The sequence below is a fragment of the Bactrocera dorsalis genome, chromosome 1 (genome assembly GCF_023373825.1).
Source record: "Bactrocera dorsalis isolate Fly_Bdor chromosome 1, ASM2337382v1, whole genome shotgun sequence".
Classification (NCBI taxonomy): domain Eukaryota; kingdom Metazoa; phylum Arthropoda; class Insecta; order Diptera; family Tephritidae; genus Bactrocera; species Bactrocera dorsalis.
In genome coordinates, this window is record NC_064303.1 from 98,010,997 (window position 1) to 98,036,587 (window position 25,591).

The window sequence follows — 25,591 nt, forward strand, 5'->3', positions numbered from 1 at the left end:
AGAAAGTTTGATTTTTGGTAATAGCCAGAATAGGGTCTGATTGTTAAGGGGGTATTCTACTCTAGAATTTTGAAAAATTCGATTTTTTTTTCATATATTTAAAGTTTAGACCCTTAAGAACATATCCTCCAAAGGATTTTTAAAAATTTAAATTATTTTAAGAGCTACAGTTACTTTAGTGACGCAGTACCTAGCCCGGTAGGTAGGTAGACTCACTTTTTTAAACGCGTTTTTCTCGAAACTACTTTTTTCCACACGGTACCGGCATTATCTCAAGTTCTATACAACCGATTTACTTGAAATTTTGTGTGAACCTTCTTTATATAATCCTTTATCGTTCCTATCAGCATTGTGTAAAAATTTTTGTTTTTAATATTTAAAAAAAAATAAGGAATTTCAAAAAAAAAGCGTAAAAAATGATTTTTATTTTCAGGCAGTCGCCATTTTTCAAAAAAAAAAATTTTCGTGTTCCCTGAGGTAGGGACTATAACAGCATCCTTACTGATTAAGAATTTCTTTTGATTTTTTTTTTTTTCAGACCACCAGGAGAGTCAGGATCAATGTCACCAGGATGCGCCATTTTTTTACACCTGTCTCTCCCCTCCTCTAATTATTTTAATTATACTCTCGCAACAAAGTTGCTAAAGAGAGTATTATAGTTTTGTTCACATAACGGTTGTTTGTAAGTCCTAAAACTAAAAGAGTCAGATATAGGTTTATATATACCAAAGTGATCAGGGTGACGAGTAGAGTTGAAATCCGGATGTCTGTCTGTCCGTCCGTCCGTGCAAGCTGTAACTTGAGTAAAAATTGAAATATCATGATGAAACTTGGTACATGCATTTCTTGGCTCCATAAGAAGGTTAAGTTCGAAGATGGGCAAAATCGGCCCACTGCTACGCCCACAAAATGGCGAAAACCGAAAACCTATAAAGTGTCATAACTAACCCATAAATAAAGATATTAAAGTGAAATTTAGCACAAAGGATCGCATTAGGGAGGACATATTTGGACGTATTTTTTTTGGAAAAGTGGGCATGGCACGGCCCCCTACTAAGTTTTTTGTACATATCTCGGAAACTACTATAGCTATGTCAACCAAACTCTACATAATTTCCATATACAGTTCAAAAATGGAAGAAATCGGATAATAACCACGCCCACCTCCCATACAAAGGTTATGTTGAAAATCACTAAAAGTGCGTCAACCGACTAACAAAAAACGTCAGGAACACAAAATTTTACGGAAGAAATGACAGAAGGAAGCTGCACCCAGACTTTTTGTAAAAATTGAAAATGGGCGTGGCGTCGCCCACTTATGGACCAAAAAGCATATCTCAGGAACTACTCCACCGATTTCAATGACATGTACGAAATATGGGTGAAATCGGTTCACAACCACGCCTTCTTCCAATATAATAAAACTTTACACAAATACGGTATTTGAGCTGAGGTATCCCTTGTGGAAAAATTGTCGTGATCGGACTATAACTTTTCAAGGTCCCTGATATCGAACACGAAGAACTCAGTGCCTAACCTAACCTAACCTAATTTTTCACCGAAAATATCGGTAAATCTCCCAGAATTTATTTGTAATTAATTTTACAGCAAAATAAAAAAATATGTAAATGACGGATAATGAAATCTCGATTATCACTTTATCATGCGAGAGTATAAAATGTTCGGTGACACCCGAACTTTGCCCTTCCGTACTTGTTTTTAATATTTTTTTTGTAAATTTTTTTTCTGTATTCTTAAGATATTAATAAAAAACACCATAAAAAAAATGGATACTAAAAATATTTTTGGTTTTTTTTTAATAAAAATCAAAAAACTGCCCAAAATTTGATTTCTAGAGTAGAATACCTCCTTAATGTCAGGCAAATTAAATCCACAAAGATAGGATTGAACTTCCGATAAGTGTGAATGTATAAAACGGAGGGAAATTCACAGACATTGAATCAGATATAAGTTTTCCAGTTTTCACTTGTGGAAAATGTGATGTTGGAATATTCTTTTTCCGGTATAGCTTTCAAGGCCTTCTTCTATTCGGGTTTATCTCCTCAAGATCACATCAAAACGGCTTCCACGCATTGTCCATTTGAGTATCAGAATGTCATGACGCCATGATAGTCATCTCACTTTACTTTTTGATGACAGTAGTATATATTCATATAATATGGCAAAGTACCCAAAGCTCGATTATGTCTGCACTGAATCCCCCCACACATATTAATTTGGAGTTCTGATCTACTAATTGAAACATTGCATTATTGTCCACAACATTTGTTGATTGAACTGTTTACGAGGCTATAAAGTATCTGCAGAATAACACATTAGTTAATTGTACTCTTCAATAAGCAACTAAGTATGCCTTGAACATTACGAAAACTTTGAACAAATCTAAAAGATTCTCGCGCGTAAAAAGTCACGCCATCAATATTGTACAACATCCGTTATATATTCAGAGTGAATTTGTTTTCAATACTCGTAAATGACGCAATGCGCTAAAATGTTGCACTTCTTCCGCGCATTAACTGCTGCAGAAACAGACGCCAAATTGCTGCAACAAACTGCAGCCAGTAACCTGCAGAAACACACGCAAACTTACAAATAGACTTGTTTGAAATTGATGTGCCATAAATACAAGTGAAAAGAAATCGTAAAACAATATTATGCCCAAGCGTATTGAGCATTCGTTATTAAAAAGTGAAGTAAAAACAATTTTCGGCATAAAAAGTTGCTAACACAAGAGATGAAAATCGAAGGTAGTAAATTTACAATGTCTATTATGACATGCATATTAAACTAAAAAGAAAGAACAACTTTCAGAAAAGAGTATTTTTGCGGGTACTATTATGCCAGGGTTGCCTTTCATATTTCGGGATTAGAGAACAAAAAAAATATAACTTAAACCGCGAAAATCGTTTTACTATTTTTCAAAATATACTTCATTAAGATCTATACACAGTCGTTTGAATCAATTGTCGCGGCACTTTGGCCAATCTGATTGAGGTATCTCCAAGACTTGTATTTTGAAGGCATCAAACGCCTTTCCAGATGATGAAATATAGTACCTCTTAGTTTATTTTTTACGTGCGAGAATAGAAAGCAGTCATTCGGTGCCAAGTCAGGACTACAAGTATATGGTGGATGACTCATCAAAGCGACTTTTTGAATACTCAAAGAGGGAGTTGTTTTAGTTCAGATGTGAGAGCTCGCATTGTAGTTGTGAAGAGTGATCCATATGCTTCGTGCTCGAACAACGATTTTTGGATTCGACTCATCTGGAAACACCTGTACAGACGACTACTGTTTACTTTCGACCTCTTAAACGTAAATCCACGATTCGTTACTTGTCACGATGTCATAGACAGTTTGGCAGCACTTCTATCGTATTTTTTAACAATTCTCTCGACCAATCGTCTTCAGCGTTTTTAAGCGATTGACAAATTATGATACTTGAAAATGATCTGCATTTCCATCCAAAAATCATCTTCAGCGATGAGGTTCATTTCTGGCTGAATGTGTTTCCAATAGGATGGCGCCACAAGCCATACAGCGAATTTCACAATCGATTTATTGCAAACCAAGTTTGGTGAACGTGTTATCTCACGAAGTGGCAAACACTATTTTTGTTATAAAATATAGAATAAGGACCAGAGACCATCTGCAGAAAATGTTCATTAAAAAATAAAAATATTTAGGCCGAGTCTAACCATTATTTTAAATTTTCTAATAAAAAACTTCTTATAAAAATTCATTGAACATTTCTTTTTTGATTTCCATATTTTGTTTTGAAATTTTATTTCTATAACTTATTTATTTATTTTTTTATTTTTTTTACTTCAAAATATATTGTAATATTTTTATGGAAACATTTCCGCTACATAAATTTTCAAACAACTTTCTTTTTACTCTCTTTGCAGTTGCTGTTCTCGGCCAATTGGAGGGCAGTTGGCTAACCCTGGCACCCTCGACACCATCTATCACACATTTTGTAAATGATTCCTTCATTATATTCTGTAAAACAGTACAAAAGGATGCGAATGCGAAATGGAAAGACCCTAAAGGGGTGCCCAAGGAAAATACAAAAGGGCGTGTGCATATCGAAAAGAAAACTGGTTGGTGTCGTAACGCATTTATTTTCGATTTAACCACCATTTACTTACCGCAAACAAAATTTATTTAAAAAACAATCATAATTACTCCTAAAATTTTTTTACCGTACGTATTTATATGTATTTTTTTCCTCAACAACACGACTATGCACTCACTTCAAACCGTGCAATTAAATAAGTACGTACAACTGACCAACAAATTATGTGTCATGTTAACCATAGAAATATACGAGTTATACGCTAATGCGGTGTCCTCCCATCGTTAGCGGTACTTTTTGCTTCTGTCATTTCCCCGCATAACTTTGGCGTATGTCACTTTCTGTTCTTTGCCACTGACATTTGCGGCATTATGCAAAAGCATCAACGCCTCTTTCACTACAACAAAGTCACACAGCTCCTATGCCAATTACTGTTGCTCAGCTATGCTTCCGTATATCCATATGTACATATGTGACAGTGGTGTAGTAAACATTTTCGAAGGGTTTATGATTGGATCTTTTGTTAAAAAATATTTTTGTAGATATTGAAAGAAAGATCGTGAAAGGTTAATGGTGTGGAGAGAAAGGGAACTTAAGTCTTCATTTCCTGTATAAGCACTAAATGAAGTCGCATCTGACTGTATTCGAAACTTATAAGAAAAGTCCCTGTTTTTGAATTTGATTAAAACTTATTCGTAAGATCTTAACAATATCACAGAATCTGTCATTTGTCAATATTTTATCGAAAATATCAGCTTCGTGTGATTGTTGAAAAATAATTAGCAGTATCGACTTGTTCTGATTGTTCCTGCGCTATCATTCTGGATATCGACAATCAACAGTCTTAACTAAATTGACACCCACGTGCTTCCTAGGCCATTCCGTTCTTGAGTGTTTGCTTATACTTCTGAATTTTCTATACGATGTATTCTCTTTGAGGAGAAGTAGATTGGAATATCTGAATCTTTATTATTCTAGTTCTTACTCGGGTTAGTCAGGATCCATCCCGTATTTATGACGTATTTGATGAGAGTAGATACGTGTTAGACGCATTTACATACAAATGCAAATACGGCCAATACGGCGATATATAAATACAGCAACTCAGAAACTGGTAAAAAAACTGATTCTTTTCTACCCCAGTTGTCCAATGTCTCTTAAGTAGGAGCATTGGGAGTCTTATACGACTGAAGGCCGTTTCATCGTCTTCCTCTGACTTTTTTCATTTCCTGAACTTTAGATCTTAAGGGCAGGTACTGTGAGATGACCCCTACAATGTTGCTAAGCTCTCTCTTTTGTCTACAAATAGGAGATGTTTGGTCTGTCCAACATCAACACTACCCCAAAGTAACTTTATGATATGGTGTTGCTTGTGTCCCAAAACCTGAGATGTTCCTCTAAGGACCATTGATTTAAAAAGTCCTTGAAGGAGCTGAATGGCCTAGGGCAGCCTAGGGGAATTGTGTCTCCAGATACCCCAAAGCGCACCAGTTCGTCTGCCTTATCATTTTCTTCTATTCCTATAGCAGTGGTTACCCAAATCGAGTTACTTACCCATAGTCCTTCATGCATAACCTAATCCATTGACACTTATTATTGGCTCTACGGATAGCCATAATTGCCGGCACTAAAAGGTTTGTAGACTTACTGGTTAGAGCAGAATCTTACTTTGGTTGTTATGTCTGAATTGTAGTCATTTAGTTTGAAGCTGTGGATTATTACAGAAGAAGATCGCTGCTGTTCCTATTTCACCCTTTGATCCTTCGGTTATAATGTAGACTTCGTCGTTGGAACAGTCGATCACAAACCCACTGATTCATTATATTCTATTGGTGGATAAAAACGTTGTGTTTACTTCTTCATGAGTCTCGCTTTCTCGGTCACATTGCTAAATTAAAAGGTTCGAGTATGATACCATCCCGTGATGACGCCGAATTTAATACCTAAAAGCTAAAATCATAAGCCGGCTAGACGTAAGGTTTGTCCATACTTCACTTCTATATGTATTGGCCGGATGTCAAGTATAATCTCAAAAGTCTTAGTTAGCCTAGTTTTCATTGACAGAGCTCGAGAATAAATACAATAGTTCTACTTCCTGGACAAAGGGGATTGATTTTGGAATTACTAAGGATATTTCTTGTCAGATTCCCTGGACTCAATTTGTTTTGAACTATGGTAATTCGAAGACCAAAAGAAAAAGATTGGTCGGAGTCACATAATATTTTAAAGACAAGTCTTGTAGAATATTGTGCCAATATTCAATTTAGGTTCGCGAAATACCTTGTAAAACATGTATTTTCATATAGGCACAGGTAGACCGGCTACCTTGGTATTTGCTCCTTAGTAGCTACGCCACTGTCTTGTGCCACTGACATGCTGACATTACGAGTGAAGAGCCAGAACAGTGAGATCGCACGTCCAGCCAAGCGAAAGACGTCCAACGAACCACAACACAGCTGTAATACGAAAAATGCAAATTCTCCAAGAGAAAATAAACCAAAAGACTTATCCTTTCATAAATCCCGCTTACATGTGTCCATAGGCACACAGCATTTATGCACATGCATACATATACATATACTATTGCATGTGTTTGTGTAATTAACTTTTGTGTGCGCGCGTGTCTGTGCGTCTTCATGCTTAATGCTTGTTGCTGTTGGCAACTTTTCGGCTTACAGGAATATAAAGTAAAAATTTTCGCTTTCAATTCATTTATTCATACATTACATACATACATATATCCCTTCCAACACCACCACACCGGCCGGGTAGTTTATGCGACACTACTGATTTGTATGTAATATTTCTTGTTCTACATCTTCTCCACGTCTTCTTCTTCTTCTACCGTTTTTCTTCTTTTCGTCATCTTTGTTTCGTTTCTGTTTAATGGCATGCATGCAGGATTTTTGGCGTTGGTCTTCGAGCACATTGCGCTGACGGACAAGGGCAACTGGACGTGTGAGGCAACGCTGACTAACAACAACAATAACAACGAAGCCACATCAGCAGCATCAACGCCGGATGCTGGCAGCACCGCAACACTGGCCAGCGGTGAGGCGAGGAAGTCCTTTGAGCTGCTCGTAAATCGTACGTTCACTTCCGTGCAGGTTTATCTTGTGTAATTTATACAAGCTCACACATATTTGCATACATACACATACTTTTACACATATTTTTTCTATAAATATACATATATACATGTTTATATGTTTGTTTTGGTACGTCCCTAAAATGCTCACACTTATTATTACCGAATTTCAAGTGTCCAAGTGTAGGCAATAATCTAGTCAACAATTTTGCTATCAACACTACACAGTCACACGTACATATATATGTATATATATATAAACATACATACATACCTTTATTGTAACCTTAACAAACATTAATGACATACAAACGCTTAGAATTCGTATATATGTATATATAAATATATATATAAAGGTATCTTTGCCCTATAAATTGCCTCTTTTTATCCTCCTTTTGTTTGATTTTCTATTTTTCTAAACATTTGCTTACAAATCGCTTCGTAATTCCTTCGCACGGTCGACTAACTTCGTTACCATTTCGTACTATATCCTTAATGTTGGTTACTCATACGCCCCTACTTACCGGCTCGTAAACGCTTTGTTGTGGTATTGTGGATATCCGCCTGACTCATTGTGGCTAATGTGAATGGATTCCAACAACAAAAATAACACAACAATAAAAATAACACAACAACAAAAATAACAATGACAAAAAAAACATAAAAAATGCCAAAAACAAAATAAAATCATATAAAATTCGACTACTCATCTGCGTGCCACCTCATCGTGCCCCACAACAACAACAACAACAAACAATTAACGGCGCCCAACAATGCAACCGAAAAACGTAGAGAAAATCTCCTTTGACAAAACGGAGCTGGTGCAGTCGGCGGGTGAGGGTCGTGACGCCACGGTCAAGTGTTTTGTTAAAGGTGATCCCCGTCCGGACGTGTCCTGGCTATACAATGGCGAATATATAAACAGTAAGTAGGCATGCAATGACACGTGTTGCAATAAAATTAAATTAGCTATTGCATTGAAAGCAAATGGTGAATAAAATGCTCTCACAATCCAATACAGTAAGTGTGTAGATGTCACGTGTTGTTAAGTATATGTTTAAAGCAAGTTAACGGTGTAATAAAATTTGTTCGGAAATAGTTTTATGATTACTCTAGATTAGCTGTTTGCTGGTGTGAATAATTATTTGTATATAATTTAAGTGGTACTTTTTGGGAAAAGTTGGGTCGGTACTTGAATAAGCTTCCCCAAATTTGTAATATTGCCGGTGGAGATCTTGATCTTAAAATATGTTAATAGCAATTTGTGTAATACAGTTTAGTAACTGCGTAGCTATATATTTTTTTTTGTATTTTGGATATTTGGTGATTTTCTGGCTATATCGAAAAGCCCTAGTACGAATTTCGTCGAAGCGTTAGGACATACATATATCCAACGAAAATTTTTTTCCTGCCTGCTGGGTAGCTTTTTCCATTGAAAATTTCGTTATAATGGGTCGTTCACTAAGTAATAATTGCTTTATTGTTATATAACTAATTCAACAGTTAATAGAACAAGGCTTGTTTGGAATATCGAAAACAGCATTTTCGGCATATTTTACTGTTTTATTATCAAAAATGCAGCTTAAGACGAAAATTGTGTACGGAGAAGTTGTGTTGAGCAAACGCCGACGCCAAATTGGCTTGCAAAATTTCGTTCCGAAAATTTCGATCTTGAGGAGAAAAACTTTTGAAGGCGATGTGGGTTAAACAAAGAAAGTATAAATTTGTCTAACGCAACCGTTTACAAGCACAAGAAATGTCTAGGAATAATTTTGAAGCTTTACATACGGGTTCCTCATGTTCTTGAAGAACGAAATTTGCTCGTAATGTTGTTACTGGTGAAGAAGATTGGGCCGTTTACAAGAATGTAAAGTGAAAGAGATCATGATATAAGAAGGATGTTCCACCACAAACCACGTCGAAAGCCGATAGTCACCAAAAAATGTTATGTTGTCTCTTTGTTGGGATTTCAAAAGAATCGTTTATTTTGAGCTTTTTCCTGACAATACAACGATTAACTGTGAAGTGTGATCAGCTGGACAATATGTATATTAGTAAAAAAGTCTTTGGCATCTAGATATAACCAAACTAATACATTTTCGAAATTGTAGAACTGTTTGTGAAAAGAAATAACGGAGATATATTTAAAGAATGATTTTGAATTAATTAAAAGGCATTTAGATTTTTAGTATTTCCAATGAGGTGGACATTATAGATATATTACTTTTTGTGGTCTTCGAAGTTTCTCTTAAACTTAGTTGAGGTTCCTCTGCTGATATTGGCGATTCCAGAGCGCACTATAAGCTTAGCTATATTTTCTGTCGGAAGACTCCTGCCAACTTCAATTGACTTATCGACGCTACGCTTTGTATAGGACTACACCGTCGCTGTATGTAATGAACACACACTAAGCACATTGTTCGATTCGTTTCTTCCGTTTTCCTCGTCCATTTTCTAAATTTTCATCATTCATGCCTTTTCGAATGCCTCCATTCAGAGACGCTATCCATATACCGGCATTACATACAGGATTTCTCCTAAATTTTCTTTGAGAATCATAAGTCATTAATAATTATACTGAAAATGAAATTTTTTGAACAATATGAAAATTTTCAAACTGAACACTTTTTTTTTTGAAATTCAGTTATGATTAAAAATATATTTATATTCATTATAAGTGAGGTTTTTTAAGTAAAGTTGAATAAAAAAGTATTTTTTTTTGGAAATATATTAAAACTTTTAATGTATTTTTAAGTGATAAAGTAAAGTAAAATATGCATATTAGGGTGGGTCGAAAAAATTTTTTTTCGCACACCAACCAGAATATTTTTGGTTACATAATAAGCAAATAATTTTTATTTTTAGAAAATTTTCGAACTAAAAAATTTTTAGAATGGTTTATTATAAGTGAGGTATTTTTAAGTAAGTTTGATTAAAAAAATAGTTTTGTATTAAGACTTGTAATGTATTTTCTAAGCGTTAATACAATATAAATATATTAGGGTGAGTGAAAAAATATATTTTTTTCACGCACGTCAACCGTTAATATCTACAAAATGTATGAAATGATGTATTTTTGCAAGTAGTTAGTTGGAAGTAATATATAAATTTTTCTCTCTGATAAAAGAAAAATATATAAAATTATAAGACGGACAACTAACCGCTCACTACTAAGAGCTCACAACTTTAGAGATTTTCGAAGAGGAGTGAGAACTTATTTTTCAAAGTACCAAGTGAAAAAGAAAATATTTATATTTTTTCGAACCGTCCTAATATGAACATATTTTTCGAAAATCAAAACTTAATATTGTAAACTAAATTTTTTTAAATTAAATATTGTTTTTTGAATCACCCTAATACATTAAACATTATATTTTTTGAAAATCAAAACTTAATATTATGAACTTGATATATAAAATATTTTTTTAAATAATAATTTTATTTTTTTTTTGAACCACCCTAATTTATATACATGTGTTTCGAAAATCAACACTTGATATAGTAAACTTTTTTAAATATTTTTTAGTAATTAAAAAATATGTAATTATTATATACATACATATGTATATCTTTTCACAAATATTTTCAGCGTTTATGAGCTACTATTTGTAACGGGTGATTTTTTTGAGGTTAGGATTTTCATGCATTAGTATTTGACAGATCACGTGGGATTTCAGACATGGTGTCAAAGAGAAAGATGCTCAGTATGCTTTGACATTTCATCATGAATAGACTTACTAACGAGCAACGCTTGCAAATCATTGAATTTTATTACCAAAATCAGTGTTCGGTTCGAAATGTGTTTATCGACAAATTTTGTTCAGCGATGAGGCTCATTTCTGGTTGAATGGCTACGTAAATAAGCAAAATTGCCGCATTTGGGGTGAAGGGCAACCAGAAGCCGTTCAAGAACTGCCCATGCATCCCGAAAAATGCACTGTTTGGTGTGGTTTGTACGCTGGTGGAATCATTGGACCGTATTTTTTCAAAGATGCTGTTGGACGCAACGTTACGGTGAATGGCGATCGCTATCGTTCGATGCTAACAAACTTTTTGTTGCCAAAAATGGAAGAACTGAACTTGGTTGACATGTGGTTTCAACAAGATGGCGCTACATGCCACACAGCTCGCGATTCTATGGCCATTTTGAGGGAAAACTTCGGACAACAATTCATCTCAAGAAATGGACCCGTAAGTTGGCCACCAAGATCATGCGATTTAACGCCTTTAGACTATTTTTTGTGGGGCTACGTCAAGTCTAAAGTCTACAGAAATAAGCCAGCAACTATTCCAGCTTTGGAAGACAACATTTCCGAAGAAATTCGGGCTATTCCGGCCGAAATGCTCGAAAAAGTTGCCCAAAATTGGACTTTCCGAATGGACCACCTAAGACGCAGCCGCGGTCAACATTTAAATGAAATTATCTTCAAAAAGTAAATGTCATGAACCAATCTAACGTTTCAAATAAAGAACCGATGAGATTTTGCAAATTTTATGCGTTTTTTTTTTTTTTAAAGTTATCAAGCTCTTAAAAAATCACCCTATATAAATGTTTATTATGCATTTACATATATGTAATCATCTCTTTTTCAAATATATCTTGCATTTAAAAGAAGTTGTTTTCATAATTTCCATGTCAATTTGTTGCTATTTCTACTACACCACAGCCGTCAACTCAACCAAATACAAAAAACTCTCCGATGGACTCTTCATCAAGAATGTACAGCAATCGGATGCTGGTGAATACACGTGTCGTGCGATGCGAATCACACCAACTTTTGCGGATTCCGAACAAATTACGATTCTACTGAGGATACAGCGTAAGTGTATTCAATGGACTCCCAAAGCAAAACATGCATACACCCATACATATATATGTAGCTGCAATTGGATTTTTAAAGTTGCTGGCATGCATTACGATCACGTACACATACAATTTAATATAGATTCACACACACTTACACGCACCACTATCAATACATATATTTTTACATACATTCATACTTACATAAGTGTCAAATCCGTGCGGTAAGCGGTTCTTAACCGAATGGTGCTGCATGCAACACTGTATGAGCGCTATACTGTTTGTGAGGGGGTATCGGTAGGTAGACAAGCGAGGTTGTATAATAGCGGCTTTAGCCGAGTTAGCAGCGCATGCATTTAATTTACAGTTATTCGGTGCACTCACTCCAAAGTGTTGTTGGAGTGTCGACGGTGTTTGCCTACCCAGTACACATATGGGAGCGCAAACTTGCATTTAACTGCGCACACATACGCATGAATGCATAAGTGTGCATACATATCACATACTTACTTACATGCACATATATCTGTAGTTATATATGGTATTGCAGGTATGAGCACCAGTTGGGTTCACGCGAAAGTGTTGTCTCTATTCGAAAGTATTCCAGCAGCGTAAATTTCCTTTCCCACATGCACACATACACGTACATAACTGCTTGCACAAATGCTTGCATATGTATGTATGTTTGTTTGTGTATGTTCGAATATTGACGCTCAGGCGGCACTAAAGTGCACTTCATTACGAAAACCGAAAGCGATGAATTCACGCACACCGCTATACACCCATAATAGCACATTGTATGCACATATACATACATATTGCAACTCCTTGTGCCTTTACACATGCGTGCTTACATACCTATATGTATGTATGTTCATATACCGTATATATTTATGCTTATTTCGTTAGTTTGTCTACTTGCACGTCCTTTCACCAATTTGTCTGCTCTAAACATTTCTATAAAGATATATATGTATGTATTCGTACTTATATGCGCTTAAAACTATCACACAGGGTGTTTCGAATCTAATTTTTCTACCCTACCCTTCTCGTTTCAAGTTTGCCACGAAGTTTATAATGTTCAGAAGGACACGTTAGAGAGCGTGACGACTTGTCTGTCTGTCTATGTATTTATATAAGAACTAGATTCTCGCCCTTTTCTTCCCTAGGAACTGCTCATTGGTCGAAGTCGCTTATATCGGAACCCTATGGACTGTTCCTTGCATGGAACACTTTTACGCTTAGCTGACAGCTGTCTGTTTACCATGAGTGCCGCCCAATTTCCCACCTAAAAACTATCGCCAAGTGAAGTTTTTAACTTTTCCCTTACATTTGAAAAGCGATGGCCTTAAAAAAAACGTGCTCAGAGTCTCGTATGTACTCTGTACACGCCGTACAGGACGGACTAAGGTCGTGATGAAATCGGTACAGATAGCTACTAAAGCATCCATGTCCACTCAGTAATTGTGTTAGGTGGAAGTCTAGGTCCTCAATTTGTCTATCTACGCACGAATGGATGTCCGGGATTAGTCTGTGGGTCCACCGTCCTTTGGTTGAGGTTTACCACAGTTGCTGCCAAATTGTAATGCTTTTGGTTCTTTCCTCTTTTTTCGCCCGATAGCTGTTTCAAAGGCGCGAATTCCTCTCCTTGGATGTCAATGGACGGCATACTAGCTAAAACTTCAGCAGCGATGCTTGATATCGTTCGAAAAGACCTTATTACTCGGATAGCAGTGCGCCTATGCACAGCGTTTGTGCATTTGTTTTGCATATGATTTTATATTTACTTTTGGTATTAAAGCTCGCCGGCTGGAACGCACGCAGCCTCTATTGGCCATCATTCTCGATTGAGCATTATAAATTTTGTTTGCTTTACCGGAAGTATATGGCAGGTGTTCCTAAAATTTTAATTTGAAATCCAATATTACTCCCAGGTATTTCATAATGCCGCATTCCCCAATGAAGCTTATGTGCAAGACTTTCGTTTTCTGCTCAATCAAGTCTAAGCTCATGGTGGCAAACCATTGATTTGAATTTTAAGTGACTTTATACTGCACATATCGGCCAATATGTGAGTTATCGTAATAAAACTGACCATTCTCTCTCTTTTTCTTATAATGGTGCATCTTTGAGTGGTTAGACTGAAATAAAATTGGGTGAGAACTCGCACTAAATCCGATATAACTAACAAGCCTTATGTACTTTCCTCGCTTTAATCCTTGCAAGTTGTAAGAGTGTGAAATGTTCGGTTTTACCCGAACTTAAATCTTCGTTTTAAGTTTATAGCAAATAAAAAAATATTATAATCGTCTCGTTATCTTTATAGAGATTTGAAATAAATTTTCAAGATTATCGTGAAAATTTATTCCTTTCACCTAACTCATGCTGGATAACCCGTTATATGAAGTTATTTTGGCCAGTCATGAAAACAATAAGTGCTCAAAAGTTGCTTTAATCCATAGAGCGATTCGTAACTGTACATTTTGAATCATTTACTTGTACTATTGCCTGACCCAGATGAGTCCTGTAAGCACTGGTCCATTAGCTGGGATCAAAACCAATTGCTTTAGCAGACTTTTGTCGTTGCATAAGACTTTCAATCCATCTATAGAAGGTTTCTGTTACCGCAAATGACTTTTCTGCAACTATTAAATTGGGTCTCGTCTCGAGGATAAGCTTCACAACGAAGCCTAACCCAAGCTTCTGCTCCACAGCTATAATATTGACTCTTACCGGTCGCGACCTCTTAAGATTCATAATCATAATTGAATTTACGATCAAAAAACATAACCAATTAGTAGTTTCCAGAGGTTTTCTGACCAAAAAATAAATTTAATACTGTTGCAAAACAGTTCCATGGCGACAGAGCTACTAAAGTATGAGTCTAGGGTTTCACCAAACAAAATCCGTTAATATTATAAGCGTTGTTGTTGTAGTTGTTGTAGCGGCAGATTTTTGCCGAGTTGACAGTCGTTGGCCCAATAAAAGTCCGGGTCCGACCGGTTATGTAGACCCGTCTGTCTTAGGAACGGTATTTTAAAACCATCGAAAGCAGTGGGGTCAAATCTTATGTGATTAGAAAGATCAGTGAAATCACTTTAGTAGTTGCTTAAGTGATTTATTCATTTCATTCATCGGGAAATATATTCAAATATCCTAATAAATATATTTCACTAAACAATCAATATTTCAAGCTATTCCTATAGAGGTTTATATTAAAGAAGAAATTAACTTCAGTAAAGCAAACAAATTTTAAATCACCCTGTATACGATATAAAATTCACAAAGCAGTGCAACTTTACTCACTGCAGATTTCTATATAAGTACTTATATGTATGTTTCAATATGGGTCTGTGGTAACTGTTATGATTTAAATGCAACTTGCGTCACATTCAACTTTTGTACGAATTGCGGTAGAGAAAGTTATTGCTTAAATAAAAATTTAAGCGAAATAAAAACTTTCTATGAGCACAAAACTTTTCTCCTCAAAATAGTATGCATACATACATACTACAAATGTATGGTATGTTATATATAATATTTGCATGAATATGTTTAAAGCAGGCACACAATTTCGAAATAAAGGATTCAATTTGAAATGGTTCGAATAACTGTTTCGATTTAGTGTTGTACTCCAGGGATGCCGAAGTCACGGGGGGCTAACGTGCGAAATTTGCATCAAATCCCTTTTAATCAAACCGAGTTGATAGATCCGCGTTTAGGTAATACAATCTCGAACATGTTTTCTCTTTTCGATCCATGAAAATTATTTAGATTTGGATTATTTTCCAACTAATCCCATTTGTTTGCTGGTGCTCATGGTAATTAAGGAAAGTGTTAGTTAGTTAAGATCCCAATTACTGATTCATTAATTTTTCTATCATTGGTCGACTCCGAAAATATCTCTTACTCAAACTTTCTAAGAGTTGATTGACCAAAGCACTTGCGGACTAATGAAATACTGCTTCCTTAAAGAGTCATTTTAGTTTTAGTTACCAGTCTAGTTCTTTACCTCCTACCTTTAATATACATTTGGGATTTGAGATAATAAACCACCTTACCTCTAATAGTTTAAATTTAATATGGAGGAAATAAAGCGCAAACTCTTCTTTTTGTTAAGATACATATGTATATTTTTTTCTTAAGATGATCACACCAGGTCTCTTTGGAGGGCCGGGAAAAGGTCGCAGATGAAAACCATGCTGGGAGACCTACCAATTCGACTCATTGTCTTTTTTGGTGGCAAAGGCTCGTCCAACATGAATTGTTCGCCCTGAACATACCGTCAACGCCAAGTTTTACGTGGAAGTCCTCAACAGACTCAAATGAAAGGTCAATCGGAAAAGGATTATAACGATTAATTCAATAAATTTTTATACCCTGAACAGGCTGAACATGGTATATTAAGTTTGTCACGAAGTTTGTAACATCCCGAAGGAATTGTCGGAGACCCTATAAAGTATATATACTCGTATAAATGATCAGTACGTCGAGATGAGTCGATTTAGCCATGTCCGTCTGTCTGTCTGTATATATACGAACTAGTTTTCTCTTCAAGAAGCTGCTCATTTGTCGGAACCGTCGATATCGGCTCACTATAAGATATAGCTGCCATACAAACTGACCAATCGGAATAAAAGGCTTGTATGGAAAACTTTTGCATTTGACAAGATATATTCACGAAATTTGGTATAGATTATTTTCTATAATAACAATGTAATCTTCCAGGAAATTAGTCAGGTCGGCCCACTATAGCATATAGCTGCCATACAAATTGAACAATCGAAAAACAGTTCTTGTATGGAAAACTTTTGCATTTGACAAGATATATTCTCAAAATTCGGTACAGATTATTTTCTAAGGTAACAATGTAATCTCCGAAAAAATTGTACAGATCGGATTACTATAGCATATAGCTTCCATATAAACTGAGCACATAGTTACTAAAAGATGTGCACCTGTGAAGGGTATATTAGCTTCGGTGCACCCGAAGTTAACGTTTTTTCTTGTTTTAAAACGACTCAGTCCTATTTCTTTCCGGACAAACCCTGTATGTTCAATTTTCGAGTCTGGCAACGTTGAACGATTTTGTATAAGCTTTTTTGCATTCTGAATGATCTTTAGATTCTTAATGTGAAATATTCAGCAGATCTCGGTATATGGTACTTAAGTAACAGTTATGAGTTCAATTATAAACTGCTAATCTCTTAGATAAAATGGAATTAGGAAAGTCTTTTAGGATTATTTTTATTGAAATAATGCCGTTCATGATTCTTCAGAGCTGACGAAATGTTTGTTTTTTGTTTTTTCCGATTCAAGTGTAGAAATACAGAGCCTCTGGAAAGCAAAACCTGTCTTTTTTTAACAATAAAAGCTACAAGAAAATAAGAACAATAAATAAAAGGTGGATACCCAGAATTAATAGCTATGGAAGTCAATAGCCGCTGTTTCTTTCCTCTAGTTATTCATATGGAACTTCCAAAAATCAAGCAGAGCAATTCATATTTCACATCCCGTGTTGTTAATGAGTAGAGATGGTCCAACACAATGGAAAGTTTACTGAAAATCGATCTTTTTTTGGCAATCCACCTATCCACAATTTTTGATTGGAAAAACCATCAACTTTTTAACTCTTTTTCCTCTCTTCCTCACAACACTTCAACACTCGTTTCACCCAATAAAACAATAATGGATTAAAATCAAATACCAGTGTAGTAAACATTATCAACTTTCAGAGCAAAAACAGTCCTACCAAATATGTATATTTGCCCAATTCATTTATCCTCAAATACACTTTTAATTGCTGGCAAATTTGTAGCTTCCTTAGTAAACTTCGAAAAGTGTGGATAAAAAATCGAAACGGATTTAGAAATATTGCTGTTTGTTGCTGAAGTATGGGAGCTTAAACATTGAACGAACGGATGAAAGGATCGACGGCTCAAATAAAGCACGGACGGATAGACGCTTAGCCAACATGCAAACAGCGCAGAGACAGGGTGGCGAGCGGCATCAATGCCGCAAACGCATTTGCCTAATGAAATGAAACTGAAACTTTAAAGGCAAACGGCTCCGCACTTGCTTTGACATTATAAAGCGGGTGAGCTGGCGAGCGGGCGCCTAAACCTGAAGGAGAATGCGTAAGCAAAGACGCAAGTGAATATTTACTAAGGGCAGGCGGTGGCGATGTCGGTGGCGGTGATGGCAGAGAATGGTACACCACTTCACTTTGGCAGCAAAACGTATTTTGCATTCGCAGTGCGCACTAACTAACAAGCACTCTGTAGCCCCCATTCGCTCCGAACTTCACCGACTGCAGCAGCTGCTGCTGCCGTACCAAGAAGACACTCCAGTGTAACTGAAGCTGAGTTGTTGGCGATGTAGTACGGCACTAACCACTATTCAAATTGATTGGATTGGGCGAAACGATATGTTACTTTGCCACTGCGTAGTACACTTCTAGGTAGGCAAGTGGGTAGACATGCATGTATACTTTATCTAAGTACGTATACGAACAAGTGGAACATACGAATATATGAACAAGTGGAACAGTTTCAGTTGAGGCGCAGTGAAAGTTCCGCAAAATGGGTGGAATTGCATTTTGGTGCTTGGAGCGAAAGTTTTTAGCAAACTATTTGCTGCAGAAGTTTTACATTAAATCCCCACTAGAAGGCGGCTGAAAGTTCAGGTTACTGGCATACGTACGTACGTACATATGCTATATATGATTCTAAGCTGAGTGTGTGTGCGCCTCTCGGGGCTGGTTAGTTGCATAAGCTGGAGAGAAATTTAAATAACCGGGATTTTGTTAAGCTAAGCGACTGACTGACTGTCTGGCAATGTGGTGCTTCTGATGCGCCTAAAAGCCTCGTACAGAAACGTATTGCAACATTAGGGTGTGTTTGTTTTTTAAATAGTATTTATTGATAGTTTAACTGTGCCTATAGTATATTATAGTAAGCTTATCATTATTAGAAAACAGTTTAATAGAGTTACTTTCGAAAATACACAAATATATAATTTATAATCGATTGTCCCTGAAGACCGGAAATCTGTTCTAAATACTGTATACCTCTTTCCTAATACCCAAAAGCCTTCACTGAGGTGTTCAAGGGCGGTAAAGGGCCCAGGTATCCAAAATAGCTGTTTTAAGCTCAGAAGTCGTATTAAATTGACGATAATCCTAGTACGCCTGTCTTACCAGCCATTCCCAGTTGTTCACAAGAGGACTTACATTAGGAGAACAAGCCGGCCCTTCCAAAAGATCGGTATTTTTAAGGTAAAGCCACCATATCATAAGTGAACTTCAGCCGAAATTGCGCTCCAAAACCATCGATACGAGGGACTTTATGGCGTGGTTTCAAGAGAGGCGCTTTCTGCAATTGCTCACGTAAAAAGTGAGGATTGAAAATTTTAGGATGAAGAAATTTGCTTCTCTCTTTTCAGTTCTTCAATTTGGGAGTACTTTTATAGTGATCATTACATAACAATTATTTGGGAATCAAAAAATCAAGTATCAAGTAAAAAGTATTTTAAAAGCTCACTAAAAAGCTAACCCTAACTAAAGCTCAAGAGCACATAAGCATGTGTGAGGGCGTTTACAGCCGTGCATTTAATAAAATTCAAAAATCAGCTAGCAAACTAACAAAATATGCACAAACTACACTTTTGCAACTACAACGCCAACACATTCGCCGCACACATGCATACATACCTAAACACATATAACACCATAATGTAGTGTATGCACATATCCTGCGAAACTCACCTAATCATATTTACAGTTCTCTTGAAACTAGCATTCAATTCATTTAATACCGACAACGTTCTTTCTTTTTTTAACCACAATATCGCATCGCATTGCAACGCTCCCCCTCCACTCTTTTGCTTTTCGCTTTGCCGTTATTAGATAAGCCCCATTGGTTCGATAATGACACTTCATTGGTGCAATATGCGTATATCGGCGGTATGGTGAATATATCATGCGATGCGATGGGTGAGCCGCCACCTTCGTTCACCTGGGTGCATGAGGGTCGTGCCATTACCGGACGTAATTATCGCATTTTCTATGCCGATTACGGTTCAACGCTACAGATACATGTCCGAAATGAATCACAACTCGGCGATTATAAGTGTAAAGTTGCCAATCCGTTGGGCATGCTGGAGCGCATAGTTAAGCTGCGTAAGGGCCAGAAGCCGAGCGGACCGACACGTTTTCAATTGCTGCGTGCATTCACCGATGGCTTCGACCTCGACATCCGATCGGTGAAGTATTCGAATGTTGAGGATAATATGCATACGTACGGCTATCGTGTGCAATATATGAGTGAGGGGGATTTTAAGCATAGCGCGGGCAATTGGAGTTATGCAAAGCATAAGGATTTTCACTTGCAACGAGGTAAGTGCTGCGTGTGCCCTAAGTGCTAAGTGAATGCAAATGAGATAAAATTTTGAAAAAGAAAATTGGTGGATCTTTCGTTTTGCAAGGTTTGCTTGGAAATGTTTCCTTTTATCATTTAATGTAATAAATATTTTCTTATTTTTTAAAATTTAATTAAAGCATTTATTATTTAAAGTGTTCGGTTGTCTGAGTTTCATTTTCTTTGCATGCGAGTATTTCCTTTTGTTTTGATTGGTTTTATACAAAAACTCAACGATTTTAAGTTGATTTGGTGTTTTATCTGTAATCTCTGTTTTATTATATGGACTTATGGAATGGCTCATTCAACATGAAATCAACGAATTCAACGCACTTTTAAGTTCCCTAAACTCATCTATTTATTTGGCAAACAGTGTATCCTTAGAGTCGTTGTTCTCCAAAAGGAACGTTTTCAAGTTTGAAGTAAGATACAAATCAGCGAGGGCTCTACTGAGAAAGTGTATACTTTTCTAGTAATAAAAGATAAGAATAATAGTCGATCCGATTTTAAAAGAGTTTTTCACATAGAAAAAGCGTTTAAAGCCAGTATTTTCATAGGGGGATTGAGAGAACATAGAAACACAAATATAATACGTACTAGATCTCTATGGCAGGGTAAATTCCGAGTGCTTACAGATTCTATCCCGACAATATCAAAAAAAAACTAGTGATCTAAATAGAGGTACTTTTTTCAAAAGCCTTTTTTTGGCAGATCACGCTTGAGTCGTGTCAAGCTGTCATGTTAATTTTGTTCAGATTGTTTGGCATTTGATCATGGAAGGGATTATGTACGTCTGAACAACTTTTACAAATTGTTTAACTTTATTACGGACATTCACGTTCTGTAAAGAATGTGTTTTATGCGCTTCGCTCAACTTATGGTCAACATAATCGGCCTACTGAGACCCAGCATTCATTATTACCTTCACAAGCGATATCGCTTCGCTCTATGGACTCTTAAAAAATACAAAAAGATCCGACATTTTCAAGTCAAATTTTGTTCAGCGATGAGATCCATTTTTGGCTCAATGAGTATGTAAACAACCGAAATTGCCGCATTCACTAAAGAGATTCCAGAACTGTCATTTCATTCAGAAAGAATTTTTGCTGTGTCCGTCTGTTTAAATAATCAGTGTCTGAGGTGTCGGTCTGAAACCTTGTAAAATAACTTTTCTCCACAGTAAACTGCCCTTTGTCGGCATCGCTGATGTTGGACCATTGTAGCATACAGCTGACATACAAGCTGACCCATCAAAATAATGTTTTGGTGGACATTTTTTTATTTTACAAGAAATCTTCGCGAGACTTCAAGGCTTCAATCTCTGAACATATTGTTTAGATCGGACTATTATACTATACCATGTGGCTGCCCGATCAATGGTCCGAGGATGGAGTCACGCAAGAGAGGAAAGTTCTCTGAGCGCCGTTCACTTGGGAGTGGCCAAAAACGATTCTTTTAAATGTGGCTCAAGCGGCTCACGACTTCCGGTCATAAACCAAGTATCTTCTGTGTAGCCAAAAAACATCCGTTTGAAGGTGAGCTAAAATGAGGCGAAACATCCCCTCCCCAGGGTTGTGTAAAAAACCACTCCCAATGAGTAGAAGAAACAGTTCGGGTGAGAGACCCAATTTTGATGACGACCCCTGCAAACGTGTTTTAAGGAGTACGATTTAAGGGCATGCACCTGGAATGTCCGGTCCCTTAATTGGGAAGGTGCGGCTGTCCAGCTGGTTGATGGTTGGTTGAAATCAAATCAAAGATATTAAAAAAAATACATTGAGTGAAATAAAGAAGAAATGGGGACGATATGACAGCGTGGGAGAGAGAAAAACAGTAGAAGAGAGAGAGAAAGAGAGTTTGCGTAGAGAGCAGTAACAATGCATAGAGAACCAGGAAGAGAAACATAGAGTAACGGTCAATCAAGATCTTTTCGAAACTAATATTTTATTAATTCGATTTCATATTTATTTTTATTGTGCCGTTTTATTAGTTGCATTAAATTATAATTCCATTAAATCCATTTTAAAATTTGTCAATACAAATTAATATCAGCTATAAAATACCACATTATCTAAACTTTATATTCATGTCTTGTCTTTTATCACAACTTCTCTTCACACGCTAACGCCACCAACCCACCCACATACACACGCACACAGGTGGACGCTTTGTGCTCGACGGCTTGGACCGCAACACCACGTATTTGGTACGTGCTGCAACGCGCAATCTAGCTGGTCTTAGCGATTGGAGTACGGTGAAAATTTTCGCAACACTAACAAATTTCGCTCGACGAACCGTTACGAATATTATCTGGCAAACATGTTTAGTAGTTGGCTTAGGATACTCACTTAGTGAATATGTCAAATTTTGTGCGTACGTTTAAGTTCGATGCAACAACACCGCTAACACATACATATGCATGAACACATACATACATATGTAGGTAATAATGTGTATTTGTATGTACGGTTTAACATATACATACATACATACATCCATATATGTATAGTAAGTCACTCTAACAATTCAAGCCTTCCTCTCTCCTATTTCCCTCTCCCAAAATGCTTTACTTGTTCTTTAGCAAATGATTGGTAAAATACATATGCATACATATACATATGTGCTAATAGGGCCTTTAGTGAGGTGAAATCTCTGTTAAAAAGATATTTGATACACACTACTACATGCATAGTTGTTGAATGTTTACGATTATTGAAATTGGTATGAGTATGTATGCAGGTATGTATGTAGTTAATTCTGTTATATTTTTATGTACCTGATTTGTTTTGAATACGCTGCATACATATGTACTTACATATAATGCGTTGTAGTGGACACTGATTATATTTACTATACATTTTATGGAAGTGTTTACAAACAGACATTTTAAAAAGTTACACTGCTTTCAGATTCTGTGATAGATTTAGCAAATTTATTTTTTCTTACCAATTTTCGATTTGTTGTTTTTTGTCAATCCCGAAATTTCGGGTTTATGAAATATTAATTTCGGGATTCCGATTTTTTATTTTTGCGAGATTTAAAGGGTTTTTAAATTTTAAAAATTAAATATAATTTTAACCCCGGAATTTCGGGACTGTTATCACTTGTCGTCAAACTGACTTTTTTGAAAGTTTTGAGATTCAAATATTTTATACTTGTACATTTACGTGATTTTTATTAATAACAATAAATAGTATTCTATTCAGATTTCGGGATTTTGAAATATTTCTTTCGGGATCCCGATTTTTTCTTTGCGAAGTTTGCGGATTTTTTAAATTTAATTAATTTATTATTTATATAGTAAAGGTAATTTTAATACCAAAATTTCGGGACTATTAACATTTTTTCAACAAACTCTTTATTTCTTTTGCGAATGTTTTGAGTTTAAAATATTTCATAATTGTACATTTCAATGATTTTTACTCATAATAATAAGGTGTATTCTAATCTCAATATTTCGGGATTATGAAATACTACTTTCGGGATCCCGATCTTTTTCTTTCACAAAGGTTTACGGACTGGACAAATATTTCAAACCCGAAATTCCGGGATTTTTAAATTTTAGTTTCGGTATATCAATTATTTTCTTTTATGTATTTAAGGACTAGAATTTTTAACTTTTAAATTTTATTGATTTTTTATAATGATGTTAAAAATATTTTAATCCCGAAATTTCGGGATTGAACATAAAATTATTATCAAAACAAAAAGTTTTTATACTATAGTTAGATTCCTGTAGTAACTAGGCTATGCTTATGATGTTGCAAAATGGGCGCAACATTAATTTCATATGCAACCCTGCAAGCCGGCATTAAAACTCTTGGTATCTTCACGAAAATTTATTTCACCTTTTTTCCTTCCAAAATTTAATTATTATTATATTATATATCTTTTTTTATTCATTATCAACACTTTTTCCAATAAAAATCATTGACGAGTATTCCACATCGTTTTTGTACTTTTTTAAAAGAAATTCTTCAAGAATTTCACATCTGTGTCGTAAAATGGAAACAAAGAAATATAATAGAGAACTTGAAAGATTTTACTAAATAAGTGCATAAGTCCAAATTGAATGTACACACACAAAACTGAACTAAATGAAGTATGATTATCGTGAATTTAAACAGAAACGATTATTGTAGCTTAAATATTTAATATTATAAAACAAAAACAAATAAAAACTAGTTAATAAAAAATAAACAAATGCGCAAAACAAAAACAACTAAATAAAACGAAATATAATTCCAATGAATGTGTGAAAATTGTTGTTTTACTCAAGTTTTTGGATTAGAAATATTTATTATGAGCTTGCGGGCTGATTTTGGTCTTTCAAAATAGGACTTTAGGTGTACAAAACATATACATTCTTATAGAGAAACTTTTATATGGAAAAAACTATAATCCTTAGAAAAACTAGTATTTTTAGAAAATGTAGCATTTTAAGCACTTTTCTAACATTTCCGCTGATATCTGTACCCAAATGTATGACAATTTTTGTTATGTAATAAAGTCGATAATATTGCTCAGAAAAACAGAAATTTTGAGTAGCAATACTGAAGGACAAAGCTACACTCGCCGCTTGGAAGCTTTATAGATTAAGCTTTTTAAATAATCTAGATAATTTTAAAATGTCTCTGTTTTTTTTCGAATATTTTCTGTGATTTTATTCGAATATTTAAAAAAATGTCCAATAAATATTCAGAATTCTTAAAAGCAAAAACTCACCTTGAAAATGTCTGCTTCGAACCAGTTTTCGACCCATAGCCTCTTCGGCAAAGTTCTTTAAAATGATCTGCGGAGCACTTCCCGTTTACGTGATTTTTCTCTTTTTTTGGTACCCCAAAAATCGCTGCATATGTGATAGAAATTCCAAATTATGTAACATATTTTGGAAACAGACAGACATTGGTATACTATACGAGTATAAGGCGACCATTACAGGGGGTAGATAGCAGTTCTGAGTAGAGACTCTAAAAACATGGTTATTTTAAGTAAGGACGAGGAAGGAGGAACGTCGGAACCGACCTTAGCGAAACTGAACAGAGACTCGACTTAGGGAGACGAAATCCTCTTCCGAAAAGGGTGATGGCAATACCGGCTTACATGGCTTACCGTCGTTGGCAAAAACCTGTCGACACTAAGCAAAAATAAGGCTGAATCTCCAGCACTAGTAGAGAAAGCTC

At 35.7% G+C, this 25,591-nt stretch overlaps 1 protein-coding gene across 1 annotated transcript in view; it reads left to right on the forward strand.

The window, feature by feature from the left end:
• The window catches only part of LOC105234142 (neural cell adhesion molecule 1-A), a 31,076-nt gene extending 6,416 nt beyond the window's left edge, over positions 1-24,660 (forward strand). Inside the window, exons 3-8 of the mRNA XM_049446644.1 lie at positions 3,930-4,124; positions 7,001-7,186; positions 7,980-8,111; positions 11,855-12,007; positions 19,898-20,386; positions 22,568-24,660. Of these exons, the coding sequence (XP_049302601.1) occupies positions 3,930-4,124; positions 7,001-7,186; positions 7,980-8,111; positions 11,855-12,007; positions 19,898-20,386; positions 22,568-22,791 (1,379 nt within the window). The 3' untranslated portion in view covers positions 22,792-24,660. The remainder of the gene's footprint in view (positions 1-3,929; positions 4,125-7,000; positions 7,187-7,979; positions 8,112-11,854; positions 12,008-19,897; positions 20,387-22,567) is intronic.
• Positions 24,661-25,591: the final 931 nt, after the last annotated feature.